This window comes from Motacilla alba, chromosome 25 (genome assembly GCF_015832195.1).
Source record: "Motacilla alba alba isolate MOTALB_02 chromosome 25, Motacilla_alba_V1.0_pri, whole genome shotgun sequence".
In the NCBI taxonomy this organism is placed as follows: domain Eukaryota; kingdom Metazoa; phylum Chordata; class Aves; order Passeriformes; family Motacillidae; genus Motacilla; species Motacilla alba.
In genome coordinates, this window is record NC_052040.1 from 377,242 (window position 1) to 401,042 (window position 23,801).

At 54.4% G+C, this 23,801-nt stretch overlaps 11 protein-coding genes across 11 annotated transcripts; 6 read left to right on the top strand and 5 right to left on the bottom strand.

Moving 5' to 3' along the window:
* The first annotated feature begins 752 nt into the window (after positions 1 to 752).
* Positions 753 to 1,226, top strand: LOC119711574 (scale keratin-like). Its single transcript, XM_038161944.1, has one exon. The coding sequence runs from the start codon at positions 753 to 755 to the stop codon at positions 1,224 to 1,226; it is 474 nt and encodes a 157-aa protein (XP_038017872.1).
* Positions 1,227 to 3,108: 1,882 nt separating this feature from the next.
* LOC119711460 (scale keratin-like) lies at positions 3,109 to 3,603 on the bottom strand. Its single transcript, XM_038161705.1, has one exon. The coding sequence runs from the start codon at positions 3,601 to 3,603 to the stop codon at positions 3,109 to 3,111; it is 495 nt and encodes a 164-aa protein (XP_038017633.1).
* Positions 3,604 to 7,453: 3,850 nt separating this feature from the next.
* LOC119711461 (scale keratin-like) lies at positions 7,454 to 8,091 on the top strand. The gene has a single exon (XM_038161706.1). It carries the CDS (start codon positions 7,454 to 7,456, stop codon positions 7,946 to 7,948), a length of 495 nt encoding a protein of 164 aa, XP_038017634.1. The 3' UTR covers positions 7,949 to 8,091.
* Positions 8,092 to 11,024: 2,933 nt separating this feature from the next.
* LOC119711597 (scale keratin-like) lies at positions 11,025 to 11,468 on the bottom strand. Its single transcript, XM_038161972.1, has one exon. The coding sequence runs from the start codon at positions 11,466 to 11,468 to the stop codon at positions 11,076 to 11,078; it is 393 nt and encodes a 130-aa protein (XP_038017900.1). The 3' UTR covers positions 11,025 to 11,075.
* Positions 11,469 to 12,574: 1,106 nt separating this feature from the next.
* Positions 12,575 to 13,033, top strand: LOC119711600 (scale keratin-like). Its single transcript, XM_038161976.1, has one exon. The coding sequence runs from the start codon at positions 12,578 to 12,580 to the stop codon at positions 12,968 to 12,970; it is 393 nt and encodes a 130-aa protein (XP_038017904.1). The 5' UTR covers positions 12,575 to 12,577; the 3' UTR covers positions 12,971 to 13,033.
* Positions 13,034 to 14,210: 1,177 nt separating this feature from the next.
* Positions 14,211 to 15,024, bottom strand: LOC119711588 (scale keratin-like). Its single transcript, XM_038161964.1, has one exon. The coding sequence runs from the start codon at positions 14,725 to 14,727 to the stop codon at positions 14,335 to 14,337; it is 393 nt and encodes a 130-aa protein (XP_038017892.1). The 5' UTR covers positions 14,728 to 15,024; the 3' UTR covers positions 14,211 to 14,334.
* A 778-nt stretch (positions 15,025 to 15,802) lies between these two features.
* LOC119711598 (scale keratin-like) lies at positions 15,803 to 16,211 on the top strand. The gene has a single exon (XM_038161973.1). The coding sequence runs from the start codon at positions 15,817 to 15,819 to the stop codon at positions 16,207 to 16,209; it is 393 nt and encodes a 130-aa protein (XP_038017901.1). The 5' UTR covers positions 15,803 to 15,816; the 3' UTR covers positions 16,210 to 16,211.
* A 1,404-nt stretch (positions 16,212 to 17,615) lies between these two features.
* On the bottom strand, positions 17,616 to 18,162 carry LOC119711593 (scale keratin-like). The gene is made up of 2 exons (XM_038161969.1): positions 18,140 to 18,162; positions 17,616 to 18,032 (listed from the first exon to the last, which is right to left on the bottom strand). Exon 2 carries the CDS (start codon positions 18,006 to 18,008, stop codon positions 17,616 to 17,618), a length of 393 nt encoding a protein of 130 aa, XP_038017897.1. The 5' UTR covers positions 18,009 to 18,032; positions 18,140 to 18,162.
* An 818-nt stretch (positions 18,163 to 18,980) lies between these two features.
* Positions 18,981 to 19,615, top strand: LOC119711596 (scale keratin-like). Its single transcript, XM_038161971.1, has 2 exons — positions 18,981 to 19,003; positions 19,111 to 19,615. The coding sequence occupies exon 2, from the start codon at positions 19,135 to 19,137 to the stop codon at positions 19,525 to 19,527; it is 393 nt and encodes a 130-aa protein (XP_038017899.1). The 5' UTR covers positions 18,981 to 19,003; positions 19,111 to 19,134; the 3' UTR covers positions 19,528 to 19,615.
* A 1,072-nt stretch (positions 19,616 to 20,687) lies between these two features.
* Positions 20,688 to 21,234, bottom strand: LOC119711601 (scale keratin-like). Its single transcript, XM_038161977.1, has one exon. It carries the CDS (start codon positions 21,232 to 21,234, stop codon positions 20,842 to 20,844), a length of 393 nt encoding a protein of 130 aa, XP_038017905.1. The 3' UTR covers positions 20,688 to 20,841.
* Positions 21,235 to 22,221: 987 nt separating this feature from the next.
* On the top strand, positions 22,222 to 22,891 carry LOC119711592 (scale keratin-like). Its single transcript, XM_038161968.1, has 2 exons — positions 22,222 to 22,243; positions 22,351 to 22,891. Exon 2 carries the CDS (start codon positions 22,375 to 22,377, stop codon positions 22,765 to 22,767), a length of 393 nt encoding a protein of 130 aa, XP_038017896.1. The 5' UTR covers positions 22,222 to 22,243; positions 22,351 to 22,374; the 3' UTR covers positions 22,768 to 22,891.
* Positions 22,892 to 23,801: the final 910 nt, after the last annotated feature.

Sequence of the window (23,801 nt, forward strand, 5' to 3'; positions counted from 1 at the left end):
ACTTGAGCCTTTTGAGTCACTTCCAGCTTGAGGAAGCCTGTGATTCTCTGATCCTCATTTTGATACCTTTAACCCATCTCAACACTTGCATAAAAGGTTCAAGGTTCGACAAGGGTGTCACCCCTGCAGCCAGTTCACACGTGATAAAGCCGTTTGTGTCCTGCTACCACAAATCCTCAGGCTCTCCTTCACCTTCTTGCTTTCAAGTCCCTCCTCAGAACTCTGTTAAGGATTTACAGGACATCCTTGGAGATTTGTTCTTTATTGTCTTGTCAAATCCCTTTCTGGGAAAGCCAGGCACTCACAATCCTATAATCTGCTGTTCCCTTGACTCTCAGCAAAATTGGGATGAGTGGGAAGATGAAGCTACTGTAATTAAGTTCTCCATAAGCTCCATCTCATGCAAACCTGCTGAACCCAAATCTGAGTTTTCCTAATGACTCATCCAATGACCTTGGACAAAGTCACTTTGCTCTCGCTGCTTTTGCTTCCCAGTTTTCAGTTTAATGTGGTGAAATCTGTCGTAGCTCTCTGCAGGATGTTATGAGGGACAAGGTTTTTAGAACATTCCCCACTCGCTCTTGTGTGTGGACACCCTTTGGAGAATTTTTTAAAAAACACTTTTTGAGAAAAAGACAGCACTGAGATTGCGAAGTGATCAGAACACTCTACTTGTTATTTTAATTTAAATTTCCAAATTTTGAACTCCTTGCCTTCTTTTTTAGCCTGTGTTGACCTCCAACCCCTACAAGATGTCCTGCTACGACCTGTACCCCTCCTCTGCCTGCGGCGTCGCCCGCCCCCAGCCCCTGGCTGACAGCGGGAACGAGCCGTGTGTCCGCCAGTGCCCCGACTCCACCACCGTGATCCAGCCTCCCGCCGTGGTGGTCACCTTCCCCGGCCCCATCCTCAGCTCCTTCCCGCAGGATTCTGTGGTGGGATCTGCTGGAGCGCCCGTCCTGGCAGCCTCGGGGGCCTCCCTGGGCTATGGGGGCTACGGCTCCCTGGGCTATGGGGGCTATGGCTCCCTGGGCTACGGGGGTCTCTATGGATATGGGGGTTACGGATCCCTGGGCTACGGGGGTCTGTGGGGCTATGGGGGCCTGGGGTCCTGTGGGGGGTACCGGGGCCTGTATGGCTCTGGCAGAGCCTTTGGCTCCGGCTATTGCAGCCCCTACTCCTCCTGGTATGGCCGCTACGGCCGCGGCTTCTGGGGCTCCTGCTAAACCCTACGGAAACATCCTGGAGTAAGGAATCACCGGCAACGGAGAGATACTATCCTGGCCCCAGGGGAGGTGTTGTGACCACGGCCATTCCACTCCGGTGGAGCTGGAAGCACACAACTCCTCCTTGATTTGTTCACCTTCTACTTGTCATCTTCTGGGCTTTTTTTTTTCTGTTTGTGTTTGTGTAATATGTGGGATAAACCAATAATTTATCTTTTTCTGAAATGCAACTTCATGCTCCAGCTGGAGAACGCCAACCATGGAAGGAGTTGCCTGTGATCTGATATCCTTCATATTCTGCAATGCTTTTCTGTGAATGCTTTTTTTCTCAATAAAATGATTCTGTTCCGCAAAAAACAAACAAAGTTTTCATTTCAATTTCTCTGGCTGTGGCTTTGCAACGCTTCTCTCTGCAGAGGGCGGGGGGGAAATTCAAATCCTGACAATAGGCTGAGGTTCAGGCTTCAAAACCACCTGGAATGTCTTAGCTGGGACTGAAGTCAGCCACTGTTCCTTGATCCAGAATTTGGGAGCAGGAATAAAAACATTGCAGAGTAATGGACTCATGGAATAGGTTGGATTGAAAGGACCGCAAAGATCTCCTTCCACCCCTCACCATGGGCAGGGACACCTCCCACTAGACCAGGTTGCTCCAGCCTGGCATTGGACACTTCCAGGAACGGGGCAACCAGAAATTCCCAGGAAAACCTGTGCCAGGACCTATCCACCCTCACCGGGAAAGGTTTCTTCCCAATATCCACCCGTAATTTGGCCTCTGTCAGTTTGAATCCGTTCTCCCTTGTCCTGTCACTCCAGTTCCCTCTCCAGATTCCCTGTAGATCCTGGAAGGTGGAACCTCACCAGAGCAAGAGGAAGGATGGATTTGCTCACAGGTTAAGGTATTTTCTACCTTTTAATTTTTCCAGGTACCATTTTCCCAGGTCCTCTCTGCTCCAGCTTTTCTTGCTGGTGTGAATGAATCCTTGGAGGAGCTGTTTTTCTGTCAAAAGCCATCCAACACTTCACATTTCATGATTATTCAGAAAGATTTCAGATTTCAAAGTTCTACTCTGTGGCCCAGAAAACTTTATTTAAAGATTTGGCAGGAAATTGATTTAACTTTCTGCCAAGGCTGTTCCTGAGGACAGAGTTTAAGTATTTGAGGAAATATTTGAGTCAGAACACAAGGATCAAAGAGATGAAAGCTTTACCTGGAACAAATTCATACGGAAATTTAATCTTCCCTGGGTTTTTGGGGGGCAGGACATCCACCTCCATGGTTTAGGGACAGGTTGGATGAAGCTCTGAGCCACCTAGGCCAGTGGGAGGTGTCCCTGCCCGTGGCGGGGTGTGGAATGAGATGAGCTTGAAGAACCCTCCCAACCCAAACATTCCATGATTCCAGGATATTTTAGGCTGTTACTGACACCTGCACGGGTGAGGCTTCTCCAAAGGCAAATTACAATGGTGAAAACAGGGGAAAAGAACACCAGAACATGGCAAGAACTTTGATGCAATAAACTTTTAATGACAGCAAGCAAAGCAATGCATTTGCAGAGTCTCCAAGAAGCAAGAAACTCTTCTCCAGCCAGAGGCACATTCACAGGTGATTTTTTGGGGTTCTCTTCCAAATCCCAGCTGTTGATGTGAACAAACAGGACCCATTTTGAGCCCTTTTGTTCCATATTTACCCCGGGCAGCGCAGAAATGGGGCGGGAGAAGCTTTAAGGCAGAAGCTGAAAAAGGAGAAATCCAAAATGGGGCTGAACAGCTACAAATCCATGGTTTTGGGATGGAGCAGCCGTGGTTCCAGGCTCTTTGGCTGTGGAACCATCACATTTCATCTGTTGGTGAGACCTCACTTAGGATTTTTCCCTGGCGTTTAGCAGGAGCCGCAGCTGCCGCGGCGGTAGCGGCCGTAGCGGGACGACCAAGGGCTGCAGGAGCCAAAGGATCTCCCAGAGCCATACAGGCCCCGGAACCCCAGCGAGGAGCCCCCACAGGACCCCAGACCACCATAGCCCAGAGAGGAGCCCCCATATCCATAGAGACCCCCGTAACCCAGGGAGCCAAATCCCCCATAGCCCCCAGAGCCAAATCCTCCATAGCCCAGGGAGGCCCCCGAGGCTGCCAGCACGGGCGCTCCAGCAGATCCCACCACGGAATCCTGCGGGAAGGAGCTGAGGATGGGGCCGGGGAAGGTGACCACCACGGCGGGAGGCTGGATCACGGTGGTGGAGTCGGGGCACTGGCGGACGCACGGCTCATTCCCGCTGCCGGCCAGGGGCTGGGGCCGGACGAGGCCGGAGCCACCGATGAAGCCGGAGCCACCGATGAGGCCGGAGCCACCGACGGAGCACAGGTCGTAGCAGGACATCTTGCAGGGGTGGAGGCTGATCTGTGGAAGGTGTTAATTTGTATTAATTTTAAGGGAATAGCAAACTTCAGACTGTGCTGAAGCAGTCCAAGGTAATAAATCTGGGAAGTAAATGTATTTCCTTTTCTTATTTTTCCTATGGCTGTTATCTCCAGGCTACTCTTGACTTCAGTCCTTTGTACTCTTCAGTTGTATCTTTGAATTTCCAGATCAGATAATTTCATCAGTATTACGTTACTCTTAGCTGATGATTTCTACTCAGATTTTATCTTTCCTGTCATAAACTCATCAAAACTCCACCAAATGTAGCTACATATACAGGTTATTCTTTATCTCCTAAAATACAAACAAGGAACCCTTAGGAGTGCTAAAATAATACAAGTTTGGGGTTCAATACACCCCAGTGAACCCCTCTCCTAAAAGACCTAGAGATAAATGAGAAATTTATCACCAAATATCCTACAGAGCAGCAGCAGCCTGACCCCAACCAGATTTCTTGAGATGAAGTTCCTCTTAGAGAAGTTTGGGACAAAAGTGACTTACCTGGTTCACGAAGGCAGAACGGGTGAGAGAAGTGGATGGAAGGACCTGGTGCAGACACCTTTTATAGAGCTCCCTGCTTGCCCACAGGGCACTGGGCACCTGATGCGCCAGTTCATAATTAGGTCCCAACCCCAAATTGCAGGACAGATAATTCCCCAAAGTGCTGAAATTGTCTTTGCTTATTGCTGGTGCCCTTCAAACCCACACGTAGCATGAGCCGCACATTCCACCCCAGACCTCTATTGTCTCCGGGCTTTATGTGGGGAATTATCTTTTATGATCCCATCGCTTTCCTTAGCGTTAGGGGAGGAAATAAAGCTGACTTGATTTATTTATGAGTCCTCCGTAATTAGGATGACTGAAGGACACTCATGGCTTTGTCCAGGTGAAGGCCCCTGAGTGAGATCAACAGGAGACACGGAGCCGGTGGAGTTTCTTTTAGGAACTGAAATGAGGACTGGGGACAAATAACAAAAGGAAAAACATTGGTTCTGCAGGCTCAGCATTTCTCCCTCCACCCACTCAAGGCAAGGCAAGCACCACGTCAGGAGCATCTTTGAATGGACTTTATACCGCAAAATGCTATCATGGAATGGTTTGGGTTGAAAAAGACCTTAAAGATCACCCAGGGACACCTTCCGTAGACCAGGGTGCTCCAGGCCTCGTCCATCCTGGCCTTGGACACTTCCAGGTGTGGGGAATCCATGGAATATCCTGTGCCAGGGCCTCCCCACCTCACAGGGAACAATTCCTGCCCAATATCCCATCTAAACCTCCTCTCTGTCACTTTCAACCCAATCCCTCTTTTCCTGCCAATTCAAGTCGTCTTAGAAGTCATCTCTCCCCATGTTCCTTTTTAAACTCTCCACAGGTTCTCTTTCAGTCCCTGGAAACAGAGAAATATTTCACTCGGCAGCCACAATTCCATGGAAATTGAGTGTTCTGAGTTGTTCCATCGAGCTTTCCTTTCTCATGTTCTCCCCTCCTATTTTTACATGTTAGAGACGCAACGTTCTGCACATTAAATAAGGAAAGAAAAATAGATTTTATTCTTAAGGTCAAAGACAGGAAGGTCAATGTTATAAACCAAGAGCTGATTATGGGAAAAACCCAAGTGGCCTCAATTTATGCATTTTAATGAGATAATCTCTTGTAATTGTGGGGTGTTTACACCCAGGCACGGATTTTATATGACTCTGACACAGTAGGAACAAGTCAGTAATGGGTGCTCAGGAGGTGCTTGAAAATCCCTCGGAATGTTCTTGTAAAACATGGACGTGAATTTTTTTTTCCTGGATAATGGCTCAGGAACTCCCCACAGGTATCTCCAGATTTGAAAAAGCTCATAATTTATAAATAATACGTGGTGGGAAGATAACCATGTGGGTGATTATGATAACGATGATAATGATAGAGTAGGACGGATCGTGGTGCAAACAGAGAGACAAACCTCAGCAAATCCAACATTTGCTTTTCCCAGCAGATTCCCACCTCGTAATTGCTCTGTGCTGAAAGATGACAACAAGGATGGGATTAGCTGCACCATCCTCTCTAAAAACAAAGGGGTTTTATTTCTACTGCAGCTAAATTCGGGACTTCTCCTCTATAGAATCATGGAATGGTTTAGAATTAGGAGGAACCTCAAAGACCCTCTTGTTCCAATGCCTGCCATGGTCAGGGACGGCTTTGACTGTCACAGGTTGATCCAAACCGGCCTTGAACACTTCCAGAGATGGAACCATCTCAATAAAACATAAATTTGGTTATTAATTCAATGTGCACTCTGATTATTTTGAGCTTTCCACTCCAATCCTTAAAATCATAAATATCTCTCCCTTCAGAACTAAACTCAGGTTTGAGCTGTGGCTTAATGATCAGAAAAAAAACACAAGACTTTTCTGGATATTTGTGTCCCCAAACCATTCTAAGGGTTTTATAATTTCTGAAAATGACTGAGAATAATTGTCTTATATGACTGTACAAAAATATTTGTGTGTAAATAGCTCAGTACTCGGTGTCACTCCAGAAAACTGACACTAATTCATGAATCATGAAAGATGCGCCAATTTCACCCATCAACGTTTCAGATCAAAGCACCTCGTGTGACGTAACGCGACATTTGGAATCAAGAATAAACACAAAGAGCGACAATTTCATCACTTGGAGGAGCAATCAATACAAAAAAATGCTCTGTGTCAACTAATGAGCTCTTCTGAGCCCTGAGGCAAGTCTGAACTGTATAAAAGCTGTCTCCACTTGGGGTTCTCCCAAACGTCTTCCCTTCGCTCGTCCTTCTCAACGACTTGGTAAGTCTGGAGCTGCTCTTTGCTGCTTCTGGAACTGCTCTTTGCTGCTTTTGGAATCTCTCTTTGCTGTACAATTCATCCAGGGTGCTCTCTTCCACTGGGAATTCGTAGGCAAAAATTTGAGGTGGAGAGATAAACCTTGCAAAAACCTTATGGAAGGCTGCTCTCTGCTTTCGAGGATGGATTTCTGTCCCAAACCAAACCAACAGTTCCTTATTTGGGAAGTTTAAATCCTCCCTGGTTCACGGGGAAATGTTGAGTTTGGAGGCAAACCTGCTATTTGTTCTATTACAAATCAACTGAAATGCTTTTAATTCAAGATAAATGGGCATGAACACCCCAAGAGACCAGGCACTGGCTCGGAGTAAGACACGGAGAAGAATTGAGAACTGTTTAAAATGCTCTTTATTCGATTTATTTAAGATTAAAATGGATCTTGGAGGGAACTTGAGCTGAAATGCAGAGTGCGGGGTTTTTCCAAGTTAATGAGGGCAAGTGATTTGGTGTGAGAATTTTTCAAAAGAGTTTGTAGCCAAAAAATCAAAATGCTGGGGTTTTAAGCTCATTGTAGGGATCTCAAAGCCCTGATTCAATGTTTGGAAATTTGGGACAATCATCTTTGCAATTCCCTTGTAATGGTCCTGTCCAAGAAGTGAATCTGAACAGACAATGAGTTATAATCCCTGTTTAGACAAGGATCAGCAGAAAGGAGTTTAGTGGGAATGCAGAGCCAGAGTCACGAAATCCTGAATAACAATGCACTCGACTCCTGGAGCAGAGTCCCACTCCTTGTTGATCCCCTGACTCACCAAAGTGCCCCAGCAAATCATTTTGGCTGTTCTTACTCAATTTTCATCTTTATGAGATGTGGGGAAATTCCAGCGCCTCAAAGCTCTCCTGCCTGGGGAAAAGCAGCCAACTCCAGGGCCCTTTTCCGGTGCTAAATAACATCTTTTACTTGCTCCAATCAACTCTTGCAGATCAACCTCCACCCCTGCAAGATGTCCTGCTATGACCTGTGCTCCATTGGTGGCTCCGGCCTCATCGGTGGCTCCGGCTTCATCGGTGGCTCCGGCCTCGTCCGGCCCCAGCCCCTGGCCGGCAGCGGGAACGAGCCGTGCGTCCGCCAGTGCCCCGACTCCACCACCGTGATCCAGCCTCCCGCCGTGGTGGTCACCTTCCCCGGCCCCATCCTCAGCTCCTTCCCGCAGGATTCCGTGGTGGGATCTGCTGGAGCTCCCGTCCTGGCAGCCTCGGGGGCCTCCCTGGGCTATGGGGGATTTGGCTCTGGGGGCTATGGGGGATTTGGCTCCCTGGGTTACGGGGGTCTCTATGGGTATGGGGGCTCCTCTCTGGGCTATGGGGGTCTGGGGTCCTGTGGGGGCTCCTCGCTGGGGTTCCGGGGCCTGTATGGCTCTGGGAGATCCTTTGGCTCCTGCAGCCCTTGGTCGTCCCGCTACGGCCGCTACCGCCGCGGCAGCTGCGGCTCCTGCTAAACGCCAGGGTGAAATCCCTCGACTCATCAAACAACACCGGTGGATCCTCACCTGAGCTCCCGAGGAAGGGGCAGAGCATCAGAGTGGAGTCAGAACCTCTCTAGGAATTCTCCTTTTTGTTTCCTCCTCCCTTTGTTTGGTGTCCTCTTCCCCGCCCCTTCCAAATGTGCTGCTCCACCATCCACTAGCTTCTCCCTGAAACTGCTGCTGCCTCCTGCCACAAGGCTGAGGGAGCAGCTCTAGTGAGGGACAACCTGCTTGTCTTTGCCTCCTATGTCCCCATCCCATGGGGCCTTCCCTGCCCTTGCAATAAAAAAATCCTGCATCCAACACCTGTCTTTGTTTTTGCTGTTGAGCCCCAGAGTGGGATTCCTCCCCATCAGAACCAGGCTGAGATGCGTTTGGTCAGACCTGCAGATGACAGTCCTCTCTGCCTTACGCTGATTATTCCAGTTGTCAGACTTCCAGCAGTTATTCCGATTATTTCCATCCAGTTTGGTGCTGGGGCAGGGAACTGCCACATCCCCAAGGCTGCCAGGGCTCGGCTCAAGGACAATGCTCTCAGGCCCACGGTGGGATTCCTGGGGTGTCTGTGCAGGGCCAGGAGTTGGACTCAATCCCTGTGTGGCCCTTCCAACCCAGGATATTCCGTGGTTATTTTTTAAAGTCGTTATTTTAGTGCTGGAATTCATTTTACTTTTGCATCTTCCAGGAGATGTGTAAGAGATCATCCAACTGCCTTCAAAGACAGAGCTAAAAAATATCGCCTGAAGTTCTGCCAAAGCACATTCTGAAAAGGAATGATAGGAGGAAGGTGAACAAAGGGAAACAATTTTTGAGATAGGTATCTGATGAGCAAAGATGAGGCACTACCTTCTCTTTTTTCGTTAATCACTGCCATGATGAAGTTGCCTCGGGGAAGGTTTGGCTGAACCTGTCAGCAGGTGAGGCAAAAAGAACATGAACTGATGCATTAGAGAGGATTTACCTCTTCCTTCACTGGGACTCTTTCAAAGAAATTATCTTGATCAGTGTCAAGGAACAGCAAGTCTTATTTTTCACTGGTAATTTCAATATTCTTCCTTGTATTGGACTGGATCTGTCAGATGGCCGTAAGTAATAATTTGAAATGGAAATTAGTCCATGGTACCTGTGAATGCTGCTTTTATTTTCATGAAACAAGACTTAATTTTTATGGGTAAACAAACACTTATTTGAGAATATTTTGACAAAAAAAAAATAAATCACAGAATTGTTTAGGTTGGAAAAGACCCTTGAGATCATCCAGGCTGTGCTGGATCCCCACCTGGTCACCAAGTCCAACATGCAGGAATTCCTTGGACATCTCAAGGGATGGGAATTCCAAACCTTCCTGAGTCCCTTCCAAGGCCTGACTGCCCTTTCCAGGAGGAAATTCCTATGTCCAACCTGAACATCTCCTGCTGCATCTCCAAAAGCTCTCCCCTGTCAGGTTCTCCTCTTTTTCCCTGCTTCATCCTCCCTGTCCCCTTTCCTCTCATCCAGGGCAGCTCCTGGAACAACTTTACAAAACGTGGATGCTTTTCCCTCCGTTTCTCTTCTGATTTTTGCTTCCACCGTCAGCCTCCAAGAGGTGCTTGGGTGTAAATCATGAGCCCAGCCGAACACCTGAGCTGCGACTGCCAAATTTCACCCGATCCTCTCAGCCAGGCCGTGCCAGGCAGGTACCAGCCTAATTAGGCGTCGTGTCAGACAAGTGCTCAGCCCAAGATAACGCCCCTGAAGAGAGCTATTAACACCCAGGGAACAATGATTACACAGCTTTAATTTGGGCTGGATGCCTGCTCAGAGTGAGCTCATGTCTGATTGCAAAATCCAGAGAAGGGCTGACCTTTCTCTCAGTGTCTACTCGGGAGTTACGGGGCGGAGGGAGTTCACTCCATTCGTTACTCAAGGATCCCGAAAAACCTCTAATTATTCATCTGCGTTCCTGGCATCGGCACAGCTTTTGGGAGCCCTGATAACAGAGAGCTGAGTGGCACTGAGCTGGAGGGAATCAGAGTTTCAGACTGGAAAAACGAGGTGGCTGAATTGCTGGGAGCAGCAGTAACAGAGTGACCATCATGGGCCCAGGCAGAGCCGGGTGCCTGCTGACGGCGGGGAAAGGAGGTGGTGCAATGGCAAGGAAACCTTCCTGTCCCACCTCCCAGGAGCCACCTCAGCATCCTAGGAGCCAGGAAAACACCTCCAGCATCATCAGGTCCAACCCAGGACAGATCCTCATGTTGTCAACCAGCCCAGAGCACTGAAGGTCACAGTTGAACCATCTGAGCCACCACTGGTTCCAGTGACCTCTGCTTGAGTCCCCACACCTCTCACAGTCACAGTCCCACAAGGATTTCTCACTGCCTCGACCCCAGGTTTTCCAAGCAGAGTCTCAGACCCCTCGAGAGTTAAAATAATTTAATCACGGTGCAAAAACAGAATAACGGCACGAGATGGTGCCTCCAAGGAGGGACAAACAAAGGGCACATTGGGATTTTATACCCTCAAAGCCTGGGGACATCAGCTCCTGCAGTGACAGTGAGTGTGCAGTCACCAGGCTGGGCCAGAGATCCCCGGGCCCTTTACATGCTCTGGAGGGAATACACTGAAAGCATAAAATACCTGAGAGTCATGGTAACATAGGCAGAAGCCGTAAAACCAGGGGAAAGAGCACAGCCAATTTCCCTTTCACTGAAAACATGCCCATGCCTGTCCGAGACACAGAGTAAAACCTGGAAAAAATAATGGAACTAATCCAGAGTAAAACAAAGATTACGTGATATGAACAAAGCAGAGATCACCTGACCTCTCAAAGGGGTAAAAATCGTATGATACGCCCTCACAAAAAACAAAGGGAACATAATCTAGCCTCAAGCTGAGGAGGGAAAAAAATTCAAAAAAAAGACACAGAGAGATATGATTTGGATGCAGGAAAACTTTATTGAACCGAGAAGGGTAGGAGAGGCAGGGAGAGGGATGGTGGGCAGGCCCCAGGCAGGCCGGGGGTCACGGGCTGCAGGAGGCCAGGGCAGCTTGTGCAGAGCTCAGCCTCTCCATGCTGGGCTGAGGCGGCCAAGGGCCTTTGGGGCTGTTGCTGGTGGCTCTAGCAGGGCCCGCAGGGGTTCCAGAACTTCTTGCTGTAGCGGGGCCAGGCGCAAGGGCTGCAGGCGGGAGCAGCGTAGGCTCTGCCAAAGGTGCAGAGGCCCCCCGAGGCCTGGGTGGCGCCGGCGCCGTAGAGGCCGCCCAGCCCCAGGGAGCCGCCAAAGGCCGGTGCTCCGGAGGAGCCCACCACGGCCTGCTGGGGGAAGGAGCTGAGGATGGGGCCGGGGAAGGTGACCACCACGGGTGGTGGCTGGATGAAGGCAGAGGAGTCGGGGCACTGGCGGGCGCACAGCTCGTTGCAGCTCTCAGCGATGGGCTGGGGCACAGCCACGCTGGTCCTGGGTGGGCACAGGTCCGCGCTGGCTTTCGGGGGGCACAGGTCGTAGCAGGACATCGTGGCGTGGAATGCGAGGGTGCTCTGCAAGAGAGGGCAGCCATGGCAGGAGAGCAGCCCAGGGCAGCGCCCGAGCCACAGGGGCCGGGGCTGGAGCAGGGAGCCGCGAGCAGAAGCGCTGGCACACTTACCCTTGTTCCTGAGGAGGAGAAGGTGGCCAGGACAGTGCTTGGTCCAGTCTGGCCCAGGCAGGGCTTTTATAGCAGCCCCGGCATTGCTCAGCTCCAGCCTGGCCAATCTGCACAGGAGACACTCCCTGCTGCTGCTGCTGCTGCTGCTGCTGACACCAGGGCTGTGTGGCCCCTGCCCCTCCCTGAGTCAGCATCCCCCAGGTGCCAGACCAGTACATCCCACTGCCCAAATGATCTTGTCCTTCCTGCCATGTCACATCCTTGATAGCGAGGATGGCACCCAGGAATGGGTTTGAGGGAGATCTGTCAGGGGCTGGGGTGTGTGGGTTGGGGGTTGCAGGAGCCATCCCCATGTTGGGGATCAGTGCATCAAAGGCGATTCCAGCAGAATCAGACCCCATCTGTTTCCTGTCAGTGCCCATGGGGTTCAAAAGGCTGAGATCAGCGACTTCTCCTGTCAGGTCTGATATTAATAAAGCAAAGAGGAGAGATGTCCATCTGGCCCAGGCTGATTCCAGCCCTGCCCCACCCGTTTGGACCATTAAAGGTATTCCTGAATCCAATTCCTGGGTGCCATCCCGGCTATCAAGGATGTGACATGGCAGGAAGGACAAGATCATTTGGGCAGCGGGATGTGCTGGGCTGGCACCTGGGGGATGCTGACTCAGGGAGGAGCAGGGGCCGCACAGCCCTGGTGTCAGCAGCAGCAGCAGCAGCAGCAGGGAGTGTCCCCTGTGCAGATTGGCCAGGCTGGAGCTGAGCAATGCCGGGGCTGCTATAAAAGCCCTGCCTGGGCCAGACTGGACCAAGCACTGTCCTGGCCACCTTCTCCTCCTCAGGAACAAGGGTAAGTGTGCCAGCGCTTCTGCTCGCGGCTCCCTGCTCCAGCCCCGGCCCCTGTGGCTCGGTCGCTGCCCTGGGCTGCTCTCCTGCCATGGCTGCCCTCTTTTGCAGAGCACCCTCGGACCCCACGCCAAGATGTCCTGCTACGACCTGTGCCCCCCGAAAGCCAGCGCGGACCTGTGCCCACCCAGGACCAGCGTGGCTGTGCCCCAGCCCATCGCTGAGAGCTGCAACGAGCTGTGCGCCTGCCAGTGCCCCGACTCCTCTGCCTTCATCCAGCCGCCACCCGTGGTGGTCACCTTCCCCGGCCCCATCCTCAGCTCCTTCCCCCAGCAGGCCGTGGTGGGCTCCTCCGGAGCACCGGCCTTTGGCGGCTCCCTGGGGCTGGGCGGCCTCTACGGCGCCGGCGCCACCCAGGCCTCGGGGGGCCTCTGCACCTTTGGCAGAGCCTACGCTGCTCCCGCCTGCAGCCCTTGCGCCTGGCCCCGCTACAGCAAGAAGCTCTGGGACACCTGCGGGCCCTGCTAGAGCCACCAGCAACAGCCACAAAGGCCCTTGGCCGCCTCAGCCCAGCATGGAGAGGCTGAGCTCTGCACAAGCTGCCCTGGCCTCCTGCAGCCCGTGACCCCCAGCCTGTCTGGGACCTGCCCACCATCCCTCTCCCTGCCTCTCCTGCCCTTCCTGATACAATAAAGTTTTCCTGCATCCAAATCCAGTTTCTTTGCCTTTCCTTCCTAATCCATGCAGTCCCTTGTGGATGGGGAATTCTGGGAGTGGGAGGGGAAATGGTGTTTGTGGGAAAACTGAAAATGGAATAGGAGAGCAACTGTAAAATAGAAGAGGGAAAGATACATAGGAGATTTCAGTGTGTAAGTAAATGTCATCCAAGCAGAAGCGGATGGATATGAAGGGGAGAAGTGGGAATGCATCATGGAAGTCTAAGAAGAAGGAGAAGTAGAAGGAGAATAAGGAAAAGTAGAAGGAGAAGAAGGAGATGGAGAAATAAAAGGAGAAGAAGGAGAAGGAGAATGACAAGGAGAACGAGAAGGACAAGGACTAGGACAAGGACAAGGAGATGGAGGTCCAAGCAGTCTGTCTCTAGATATACAAATCCCCTCTTTCACGCCATGACACCAGGGGCCTTTGCAGACTTGCAGCCATACCGGCAATGAGTAGGATTGTCTCCGCAGCTGGGAGCCATCCACGGGCAAAGGATTCCAGAGCTCCAGGCCCTCTGTATCAACCTTGTCTCCGCTAAAGGACCGTGACCTGAAATCTTAGGGAAACTTGCCCATCACGTCACTCTATACATTAAATTACCCCATCATCGCCTCCTTTTCTTTCTTTCTCTTTCTCTTAATAAGCTCTTTTTTAATATTTCATTGTAACATTGTATCTCATTTTCGGTTTCCTCTTCTCCTTCTCCTTCTCCTTCTCCTTCTCCTTCTCCTTCTCCTTTTCCTTTTCTTCTGCCATCAAGCCAAATCCTTCCCAGTGAACATTATCTTCTGATTCCCTTTCCCCCTTGATATAATTTTCTTCTCCAGGTCACCATCCACTGTCCTCATCCCATTTATCTTTTTCCATCCCCTTCCCATTCCATTTTCCATTGCCCGGATCATCCCACAACACGATTTCCCCTCCCACTCTTGGAAGTCCCCCATGCCCTGAAACTTTCTGATTCAGGAAGGAAAGGCAAATAGACTGGAGTTGGATGCAGGAAAATTTTATTGTACCAAGAAGAGCAGGAGAGGCAGGGAGAGGGACGGTGGGCAGGCCCCAGGCAGGCCGGGGGTCACGGGCTGCAGGAGGCCAGGGCAGCTTGTGCAGAGCTCAGCCTCTCCATGCTGGGCTGAGGCGGCCAAGGGCCTTTGGGGCTGTTGCTGGTGGCTCTAGCAGGGCCCGCAGGTGTCCCAGAGCTTCTTGCTGTAGCGGGGCCAGGCACAAGGGCTGCAGGCGGGAGCAGCGTAGGCTCTGCCAAAGGTGCAGAGGCCCCCCGAGGCCTGGGTGGCGCCGGCGCCGTAGAGGCCGCCCAGCCCCAGGGAGCCGCCAAAGGCCGGTGCTCCGGAGGAGCCCACCACGGCCTGCTGGGGGAAGGAGCTGAGGATGGGGCCGGGGAAGGTGACCACCACGGGTGGCGGCTGGATGAAGGCAGAGGAGTCGGGGCACTGGCGGGCGCACAGCTCGTTGCAGCTCTCAGCGATGGGCTGGGGCACAGCCACGCTGGTCCTGGGTGGGCACAGGTCCGCGCTGGCTTTCGGGGGGCACAGGTCGTAGCAGGACATCTTGGCGTGGGGTCCGAGGGTGCTCTGCAAGAGAGGGCAGCCATGGCAGGAGAGCAGCCCAGGGCAGCGCCCGAGCCACAGGGGCCGGGGCTGGAGCAGGGAGCCGCGAGCAGAAGCGCTGGCACACTTACCCTTGTTCCTGAGGAGGAGAAGGTGGCCAGGACAGTGCTTGGTCCAGTCTGGCCCAGGCAGGGCTTTTATAGCAGCCCCGGCATTGCTCAGCTCCAGCCTGGCCAATCTGCACAGGGGACACTCCCTGCTGCTGCTGCTGCTGCTGCTGACACCAGGGCTGTGCGGCCCCTGCCCCTCCCTGAGTCAGCATCCCCCAGGTGCCAGCCCAGCACATCCCGCTGCCCAGCAATCTTGTCCATCCTGCCACATCATATCCTTGATAGCCGGGATGGCACCCAGGAATGGGTTCGAGAAAAACCTGTCAGGCCCCAGATAATCTGGGGCGGGAATGGCAGGAGCCTCCATCATGGAGGGGATCTTTGCATTGCAGGAGAGCCCAGCAGAATGAGACACTATCTGCCTGCTGTCAGTGCCTAGGGGCTTCCATGAGACTGGGATCGAAGACTTCTGAGCATCCGCAGGCAAAGAAAAGAGATGTCCATCTGACCCAGGCAGATTCCAGCCCTTCCCCACCCCTTTTGACAAGTGAAGGTATTCCTGAAGTCAATTCCTGGGTGCCCATCAAGGATATGACATGGCAGGAATGACAAGATCATTTGGGCAGCGGGATGTGCTGGGCTGGCACCTGGGGGATGCTGACTCAGGGAGGGGCAGGGGCCGCACAGCCCTGGTGTCAGCAGCAGCAGCAGCAGCAGCAGCAGGGAGTGTCCCCTGTGCAGATTGGCCAGGCTGGAGCTGAGCAATGCCGGGGCTGCTATAAAAGCCCTGCCTGGGCCAGACTGGACCAAGCACTGTCCTGGCCACCTTCTCCTCCTCAGGAACAAGGGTAAGTGTGCCAGCGCTTCTGCTCGCGGCTCCCTGCTCCAGCCCCGGCCCCTGTGGCTCGGTCGCTGCCCTGGGCTGCTCTCCTGCCATGGCTGCCCTCTCTTGCAGAACACCCTCGCATCCCACGCCAAGATGTCCTGCTACGACCTGTGCCCCCCAAAAGCCAGCGCGGACCTGTGCCCGCCCAGGACCAGCGTGGCTGTGCCCCAGCCCATCGCTGAGAGCTGCAACGAGCTGTGCGCCCGCCAGTGCCCCGACTCCTCTGCCTTCATCCAGCCACCACCCGTGGTGGTCACCTTCCCCGGCCCCATCCTCAGCTCCTTCCCCCAGCAGGCCGTGGTGGGCTCCTCCGGAGCACCGGCCTTTGGCGGCTCCCTGGGGCTGGGCGGCCTCTACGGCGCCGGCGCCACCCAGGCCTCGGGGGGCCTCTGCACCTTTGGCAGAGCCTACGCTGCTCCCGCCTGCAGCCCTTGCGCCTGGCCCCGCTACAGCAAGAAGTTCTGGAACCCCTGCGGGCCCTGCTAGAGCCACCAGCAACAGCCACAAAGGCTCTTGGCCGCCTCCGCCCAGCATGGAGAGGCTGAGCTCTGCACAAGCTGCCCTGGCCTCCTGCAGCCCGTGACCCCCGGCCTGCCTGGGGCATGCCCACCGTCCCTCTCCCTGCCTCTCCTGCCTTTCTTGGTTCAATAAAGTTTTCCTGCATCCAACTGCTGTCTCTATGCCTCCTTTTCTGGAATCATGAATTGCCCTGGGGATGGGGGACTTACAATACTGGGGCATGAAATGGTGTGGGGGACAGTCAGGGCAATGGAAATTGGAAGCGGAATGGGATGGAAAAAGATAAATTGGATGAGGAACGTTGATGGTGACCTGGAGAAGAAAATCAAATCAAGGTGGAAAGGGAATCAGAAGATGAAGTTTTCTGGGAAGGTTTTGGCTTAGAGGGAGTAGGAAAAGAAGAAGGAGAATTAGAACAAAAATGAGAAGGAGAAGGAGAAGCAGAAGGACAAGGAGAAGTGGAAACAGAACGTGAGACACAAGTTGACGAAGATATATATATATATAATGAGCAAGAGAAAGGGGAATTGAAGGAGAAAGAGAAGGAGAAGGAGAAAGAGAAAGAGAAAGAGAAAGAGAAAGAGAAAGAGAAAGAGAAAGAGAAAGAGAAAGAGAAAGAGAGAAAAAGAGGAAGAGTGAAGGAGCTGATAACAGGGAATTTTAATGAATAGGGTGGAGAGATGGGCGAGTTTCTCTACTATGTCAATCCTTGGTCCTTTAGTTGAAGGCAAGGTAGATGCAGAGGCAAGGGAGCTCTCGTGTCCATTGCCCCTGGATGGCTCCGAGCTCCGGGGACAATCCTACTCATTGTCAGCATGGCTGCGGAACTGTTAAGGCACCTGGTGTGATGGCCTGTGAGCAGGGAATCTGTGTGTCTTCAGGCAGAGTACTTGGAGCACCTGGTCCATATAGTTGTCGTTGTCGTTGTAGTTGTCGTTGTCCTTCTCCTTCTTCTCTCCTTCTCCTACCATGATGCATTCCCACTTCTCCCCTTCATATCCATCCACTTCTCCTTGGATGACATTTCCTTCTCCACTTTAACCACCAATAAAACATTCCCTCTTCTATTTTACTGTGGCTTTCTCCTTCCATTTTCAGTTTTCCCACCAACACCATATCCCCTCCCACTCCCAGAATTCCTCATCGCCAAGGGACTGCATGGATTAGGAAAAAGAGGCAAAGAAACAGGAGTCGGATGCAGGAAAACTTTATTGAACCAAGAAGGGCAGGAGAGGCAGGGAGAGGGACGGTGGGCAGGCTCCATGCAGTCTGGGGGTCACGGGCTGCAGGAGGCCAGGGCAGCTTGTGCAGAGCTCAGCCTCTCCATGCTGGGCTGAGGCGGCCAAGGGCCTTTGGGGCTGTTGCTGGTGGCTCTAGCAGGGCCCGCAGGTGTCCCAGAGCTTCTTGCTGTAGCGGGGCCAGGCGCAAGGACTGCAGGCGGGAGCAGCGTAGGCTCTGCCAAAGGTGCAGAGGCCCCCCGAGGCCTGGGTGGCGCCGGCGCCGTAGAGGCCGCCCAGCCCCAGGGAGCCGCCAAAGGCCGGTGCTCCGGAGGAGCCCACCACGGCCTGCTGGGGGAAGGAGCTGAGGATGGGGCCGGGGAAGGTGACCACCACGGGTGGTGGCTGGATGAAGGCAGAGGAGTCGGGGCACTGGCGGGCGCACAGCTCGTTGCAGCTCTCAGCGATGGGCTGGGGCACAGCCACGCTGGTCCTGGGCGGGCACAGGTCCGCGCTGGCTTTTGGGGGGCACAGGTCGTAGCAGGACATCTTGGCGTGGGGTCCGAGGGTGCTCTGCAAAAGAGGGCAGCCATGGCAGGAGAGCAGCCCAGGGCAGCGCCCAAGCCACAGGGGCCGGGGCTGGAGCAGGGAGCCGCGAGCAGAAGCGCTGGCACACTTACCCTTGTTCCTGAGGAGGAGAAGGTGGCCAGGACAGTGCTTGGTCCAGTCTGGCCCAGGCAGGGCTTTTATAGCAGCCCCGGCATTGCTCAGCTCCAGCCTGGCCAATCTGCACAGGGGACACTCCCTGCTGCTGCTGCTGCTGCTGCTGACACCAGGGCTGTGCGGCCCCTGCCCCTCCCTGAGTCAGCATCTCCCAGGTGCCAGCCCAGCACATCCCGCTGCCCAAATGATCTTGTCCTTCCGGCCATGTCACATCCTTGATAGCAGGCATGGCACCCAGGAATGAGTTTGAGGGGCATCTGTCAGGGCCCAGATAATCAGGGGCAGGAGTGGCAGGAGTCTTCAGCATGGAGGGGATCTGTGCATTGCAGGAGAGCCCAGCAGAACGAGACCCCATCTGCCTGCTGTCAGTGCCTAGGGGCTTCCATGAGACTGGGATCGAAGACTTCTGCCAGACCTGAGGATCCGTGGGCAAAAAAGGAGAGATGTCCATCTGGCCCAGGCTGATTCCAGCCCTGCCCCACCCCTTTTGAACATTGACGGTATTCCTGAAGCCAATTCCTGGGTGCCCTCCCGGCTATCAAGGATATGACATGGCAGGAATGACAAGATCATTTGGGCAGCGGGATGTGCTGGGCTGGCACCTGGGGGATGCTGACTCAGGGAGGGGCAGGGGCCGCACAGCCCTGGTGTCAGCAACAGCAGCAGCAGCAGCAGCAGCAGCAGCAGCAGCAGCAGGGAGTGTCCCCTGTGCAGATTGGCCAGGCTGGAGCTGAGCAATGCCGGGGCTGCTATAAAAGCCCTGCCTGGGCCAGACTGGACCAAGCACTGTCCTGGCCACCTTCTCCTCCTCAGGAACAAGGGTAAGTGTGCCAGCGCTTCTGCTCGCGGCTCCCTGCTCCAGCCCCGGCCCCTGTGGCTTGGGCGCTGCCCTGGGCTGCTCTCCTGCCATGGCTGCCCTCTCTTGCAGAGCACCCTCGGACCCCACGCCAAGATGTCCTGCTACGACCTGTGCCCCCCAAAAGCCAGCGCGGACCTGTGCCCGCCCAGGACCAGCGTGGCTGTGCCCCAGCCCATCGCTGAGAGCTGCAACGAGCTGTGCGCCCGCCAGTGCCCCGACTCCTCTGCCTTCATCCAGCCGCCACCCGTGGTGGTCACCTTCCCTGGCCCCATCCTCAGCTCCTTCCCCCAGCAGGCCGTGGTGGGCTCCTCCGGAGCACCGGCCTTTGGCGGCTCCCTGGGGCTGGGCGGCCTCTACGGCGCCGGCGCCACCCAGGCCTCGGGGGGCCTCTGCACCTTTGGCAGAGCCTACGCTGCTCCCGCCTGCAGCCCTTGCGCCTGGCCCCGCTACAGCAAGAAGCTCTGGGACACCTGCGGGCCCTGCTAGAGCCACCAGCAACAGCCCCAAAGGCCCTTGGCCGCCTCAGCCCAGCATGGAGAGGCTGAGCTCTGCACAAGCTGCCCTGGCCTCCTGCAGCCCGTGACGCCCTGGCCTGCCTGGGGCCTGCCCACCATCCCTCTCCCTGCCTCTCCTGCCCTTCTTGGTTCAATAAAGTTTTCCTGCATCCAACTCCTGTCTCTTTGCCTTTCCTTCCAAAATCAGGAAGATCATCGGCATGGGGGACTTCCAAGAGTGGGAGAAGAAATCATGTTGCGGGATGATCGGGGCAATGGAAAATGGGAGGGGATGGGGATGGAAAAAGATAAATGGGACGAGGACAGTGGATGGAGACGTGGAGAAGAAAATTAAATCAAGGGGGAAAGGGAATCAGAAGATAATGTTCCCTGGGAAGGATTTATCTTGATGGAGGAAGAATAGGAGAAGGAGAAGGAGAAGGAGAAGGAGAAGGAGAAGGAGAAGGAGAAACCGAAAATGAGATACAAGGTTACAATGAAATATTAAAAAAGAGCAAATTAATAGAAAAAAAAGCGAGAAAAGTAGATGTTGATGGGGTAATTTAATGTATAGAGTGTCGTGATGGGCAAGTTTCCCTCTGATTTCAGGCCATGGTCCATTAGCAGAGACAAGGTTGATACAGAGGGCCTGGAGCTCTGGAATCCTTTGCCCGTGGATGGCTCCCAGCTGCGGAGACAATCCTACTCATTGCCAGTACGACTGCAGGTCTGCAAAGGCCCCTGGAGTCATGGCATGCAAGAGGGGATTTGTATATCTAGAGACAGACTGCCAGGACCTCCTTCTCCTTGTCCTTGTCCTTGTCTTTATCCTTGTCCATGTCCTTGTCTTTGTCCTTCCCCTTCTACATCTCCTTCTTCTCCTACTTCTTCTTCTTAAACTTCCATGATTCATTCCCACTTCTCTCCTTCATATCCATCCACTTATCCTTGCATGACGTTTCCTTATAAATTTAAACCTCCTATGTATCATTCCCTCTTCTCTTTTACAGTTGCTCTCCTTTACCATTTTCAGCATTCCCAGGAACATCAATTACCTCCCACTCCCAGAATTCCCCATTCCCAAGGGACTTCATGGCTTCGGAAAAAAGGCAAAGAAACTGGAGCTGGATGCAGGAAAATTTTATTGAACCAAGAAGGGCAGGAGAGGCAGGCAGAGGGACGGTGGGCAGGCCCCAGGCAGGCCGGGGGTCACGGGCTGCAGGAGGCCAGGGCAGCTTGTGCAGAGCTCAGCCTCTCCATGCTGGGCTGAGGCGGCCAAGGGCCTTTGTGGCTGTTGCTGGTGGCTCTAGCAGGGCCCGCAGGGGTTCCAGAACTTCTTGCTGTAGCGGGGCCAGGCGCAAGGGCTGCAAGCGGGAGCAGCGTAGGCTCTGCCAAAGGTGCAGAGGCCCCCCGAGGCCTGGGTGGCGCCGGCGCCGTAGAGGCCGCCCAGCCCCAGGGAGCCGCCAAAGGCCGGTGCTCCGGAGGAGCCCACCACGGCCTGCTGGGGGAAGGAGCTGAGGATGGGGCCGGGGAAGGTGACCACCACGGGTGGCGGCTGGATGAAGGCAGAGGAGTCGGGGCACTGGCGGGCGCACAGCTCGTTGCAGCACTCAGCGATGGGCTGGGGCACAGCCACGCTGGTCCTGGGCGGGCACAGGTCCGCGCTGGCTTTTGGGGGGCACAGGTCGTAGCAGGACATCTTGGCGTGGGGTCCGAGGGTGCTCTGCAAGAGAGGGCAGCCATGGCAGGAGAGCAGCCCAGGGCAGCGCCCAAGCCACAGGGGCCGGGGCTGGAGCAGGGAGCCGCGAGCAGAAGCGCTGGCACACTTACCCTTGTTCCTGAGGAGGAGAAGGTGGCCAGGACAGTGCTTGGTCCAGTCTGGCCCAGGCAGGGCTTTTATAGCAGCCCCGGCATTGCTCAGCTCCAGCCTGGCCAATCTGCACAGGGGACACTCCCTGCTGCTGCTGCTGCTGCTGCTGCTGACACCAGGGCTGTGCGGCCCCGGCCCCTCTCTGAGTCAGCATCCCCCAGGTGCCAGCCCAGCACATCCCGCTGCCCAAATGATCTTGTCCATCATGCCATGTCATATCCTTGATAGCCGGGAGGGCACCCAGGAATGGGTTTGAGAAACACCTGTCAGGGCCCAGATAATCTGGGGTGGGAGTGGCAGGAAACTTCAACATGGAGGGGATCTGTGCATCAAAGGAGAGCCCAGCAGAACGAGACCCCATCTGCCTGCTGTCCTGGTGCCCATGGGACTTCAATGAGACTGAGATTGAAGACTTCTGCCAGACCTGAGCTTCAGCGGGCAAAGCAGAGACATGTCCATCTGGCCCAGGCAGATTCATGCCTTGCCCCACCCCATTTGAACATTGAAGGTATTCCTGAAGCCAATTCCTGGGTGCCATCCCTGCTATCAAGGATATGACATGGCAGGAATGACAAGATCATTTGGGCAGCGGGATGTGCTGGGCTGGCACCTGGGGGATGCTGACTCAGGGAGGGGCAGGGGCCCCACAGCCCTGGTGTCAGCAGCAGCAGCAGCAGCAGCAGCAGCAGCAGCAGCAGCAGCAGCAGCAGCGGGGAGTGTCCCCTGTGCAGATTGGCCAGGCTGGAGCTGAGCAATGCCGGGGCTGCTATAAAAGCCCTGCCTGGGCCAGACTGGACCAAGCACTGTCCTGGCCACCTTCTCCTCCTCAGGAACAAGGGTAAGTGTGCCAGCGCTTCTGCTCGCGGCTCCCTGCTCCAGCCCCGGCCCCTGTGGCTCAGGCGCTGCCCTGGGCTGCTCTCCTGCCATGGCTGCCCTCTCTTGCAGAGCACCCTCGCATCCCACGCCACGATGTCCTGCTACGACCTGTGCCCCCCAAAAGCCAGCGCGGACCTGTGCCCGCCCAGGACCAGCGTGGCTGTGCCCCAGCCCATCGCTGAGAGCTGCAACGAGCTGTGCGCCCGCCAGTGCCCCGACTCCTCTGCCTTCATCCAGCCACCACCCGTGGTGGTCACCTTCCCCGGCCCCATCCTCAGCTCCTTCCCCCAGCAGGCCGTGGTGGGCTCCTCCGGAGCACCGGCCTTTGGCGGCTCCCTGGGGCTGGGCGGCCTCTACGGCGCCGGCGCCACCCAGGCCTCGGGGGGCCTCTGCACCTTTGGCAGAGCCTACGCTGCTCCCGCCTGCAGCCCTTGTGCCTGGCCCCGCTACAGCAAGAAGCTCTGGGACACCTGCGGGCCCTGCTAGAGCCACCAGCAACAGCCCCAAAGGCCCTTGGCCGCCTCAGCCCAGCATGGAGAGGCTGAGCTCTGCACAAGCTGCCCTGGCCTCCTGCAGCCCGTGACCCCCGGCCTGCCTGGGGCCTGCCCACCGTCCCTCTCCCTGCCTCTCCTGCCTTTCTTGGTACAATAAAGTTTTCCTGCATCCAACTCCTGCCTCTTTGCCTCCTTTTCTGGAGTCATGAATTCCCCTGGGCATGGGGGACATCCAATACTGGAACAAGAAATGGTTTGTGGGACGGTCAGGGCAATGGAAATTGGAATGGGAAGGGGATGGAGAAAGATAAATGGGACGAGGACAGTGGATGGTGACATGGAGAAGAAAATTAAATCAAGGCGGAAAAGGAATCAGAAGATAACGTTCCCTGGGAAGATTTTGGCTTAGAGGGAGTAGGAAAAGAATAAGGAGAATTAGAACAAAAACGAGAAGGAGAAGGAGATGAGAAGGAGAAGGAGAAGGAGAAGGAGAAGGAGAAGGAGAAGGAGAAAGAAGGAGAAGGAGAAGGGGAAACAGAACATGAGTCACAAGGTGACAAAGATATATATATAATGAGCAAGAGAAAGGGGAAGTGATGGAGAAAGAAAAGGAGTATGAGAAGGAGAAAGAGAAAGAGAAAGAGAGAAAAAGAGGGAGAGAGAAGGAGCTGATAACAGGGAAATTTGATGAATAGGTTGGAGAGATGGGCGAGTTTCTCTACTATTTCAATCCCTGATCCTGTAGTTGAAGGCAAGGTGGATGCAGAGGCAAGGGAGCTCTCGTGTCCATTGACCCTGGATGGCTCCCAGCTCTGGGGATTAACCTACACATTGCCAGCATGGCTGCAGAACTGTTAAGGCACCTGGTGTGATGGCCTGTGAGCAGGGAATCTGTGTGTCTTCAGGCAGAGTACATGGAGCTCCTGGTCGCGGTCAATATCATTGCTGTTGTCGTTGTCCTTCTCCTTCCCCTTCTCCTTCTCCTACCATGATGCATTCCCACTTCTCCCCTTCATATCCATCCAC

Coding starts and splice junctions, on each gene's coding strand:
- LOC119711593 (XM_038161969.1), bottom strand. CDS start 18,008: ATGTCCTGCTACGACCTGTGCCCCCCAAAAGCCAGCGCGGACCTGTGC.
- LOC119711588 (XM_038161964.1), bottom strand. CDS start 14,727: ATGTCCTGCTACGACCTGTGCCCCCCGAAAGCCAGCGCGGACCTGTGC.
- LOC119711600 (XM_038161976.1), top strand. CDS start 12,578: ATGTCCTGCTACGACCTGTGCCCCCCGAAAGCCAGCGCGGACCTGTGC.
- LOC119711596 (XM_038161971.1), top strand. CDS start 19,135: ATGTCCTGCTACGACCTGTGCCCCCCAAAAGCCAGCGCGGACCTGTGC.
- LOC119711601 (XM_038161977.1), bottom strand. CDS start 21,234: ATGTCCTGCTACGACCTGTGCCCCCCAAAAGCCAGCGCGGACCTGTGC.
- LOC119711597 (XM_038161972.1), bottom strand. CDS start 11,468: ATGTCCTGCTACGACCTGTGCCCCCCGAAAGCCAGCGCGGACCTGTGC.
- LOC119711460 (XM_038161705.1), bottom strand. CDS start 3,603: ATGTCCTGCTACGACCTGTGCTCCGTCGGTGGCTCCGGCCTCATCGGT.
- LOC119711598 (XM_038161973.1), top strand. CDS start 15,817: ATGTCCTGCTACGACCTGTGCCCCCCAAAAGCCAGCGCGGACCTGTGC.
- LOC119711574 (XM_038161944.1), top strand. CDS start 753: ATGTCCTGCTACGACCTGTACCCCTCCTCTGCCTGCGGCGTCGCCCGC.
- LOC119711592 (XM_038161968.1), top strand. CDS start 22,375: ATGTCCTGCTACGACCTGTGCCCCCCAAAAGCCAGCGCGGACCTGTGC.
- LOC119711461 (XM_038161706.1), top strand. CDS start 7,454: ATGTCCTGCTATGACCTGTGCTCCATTGGTGGCTCCGGCCTCATCGGT.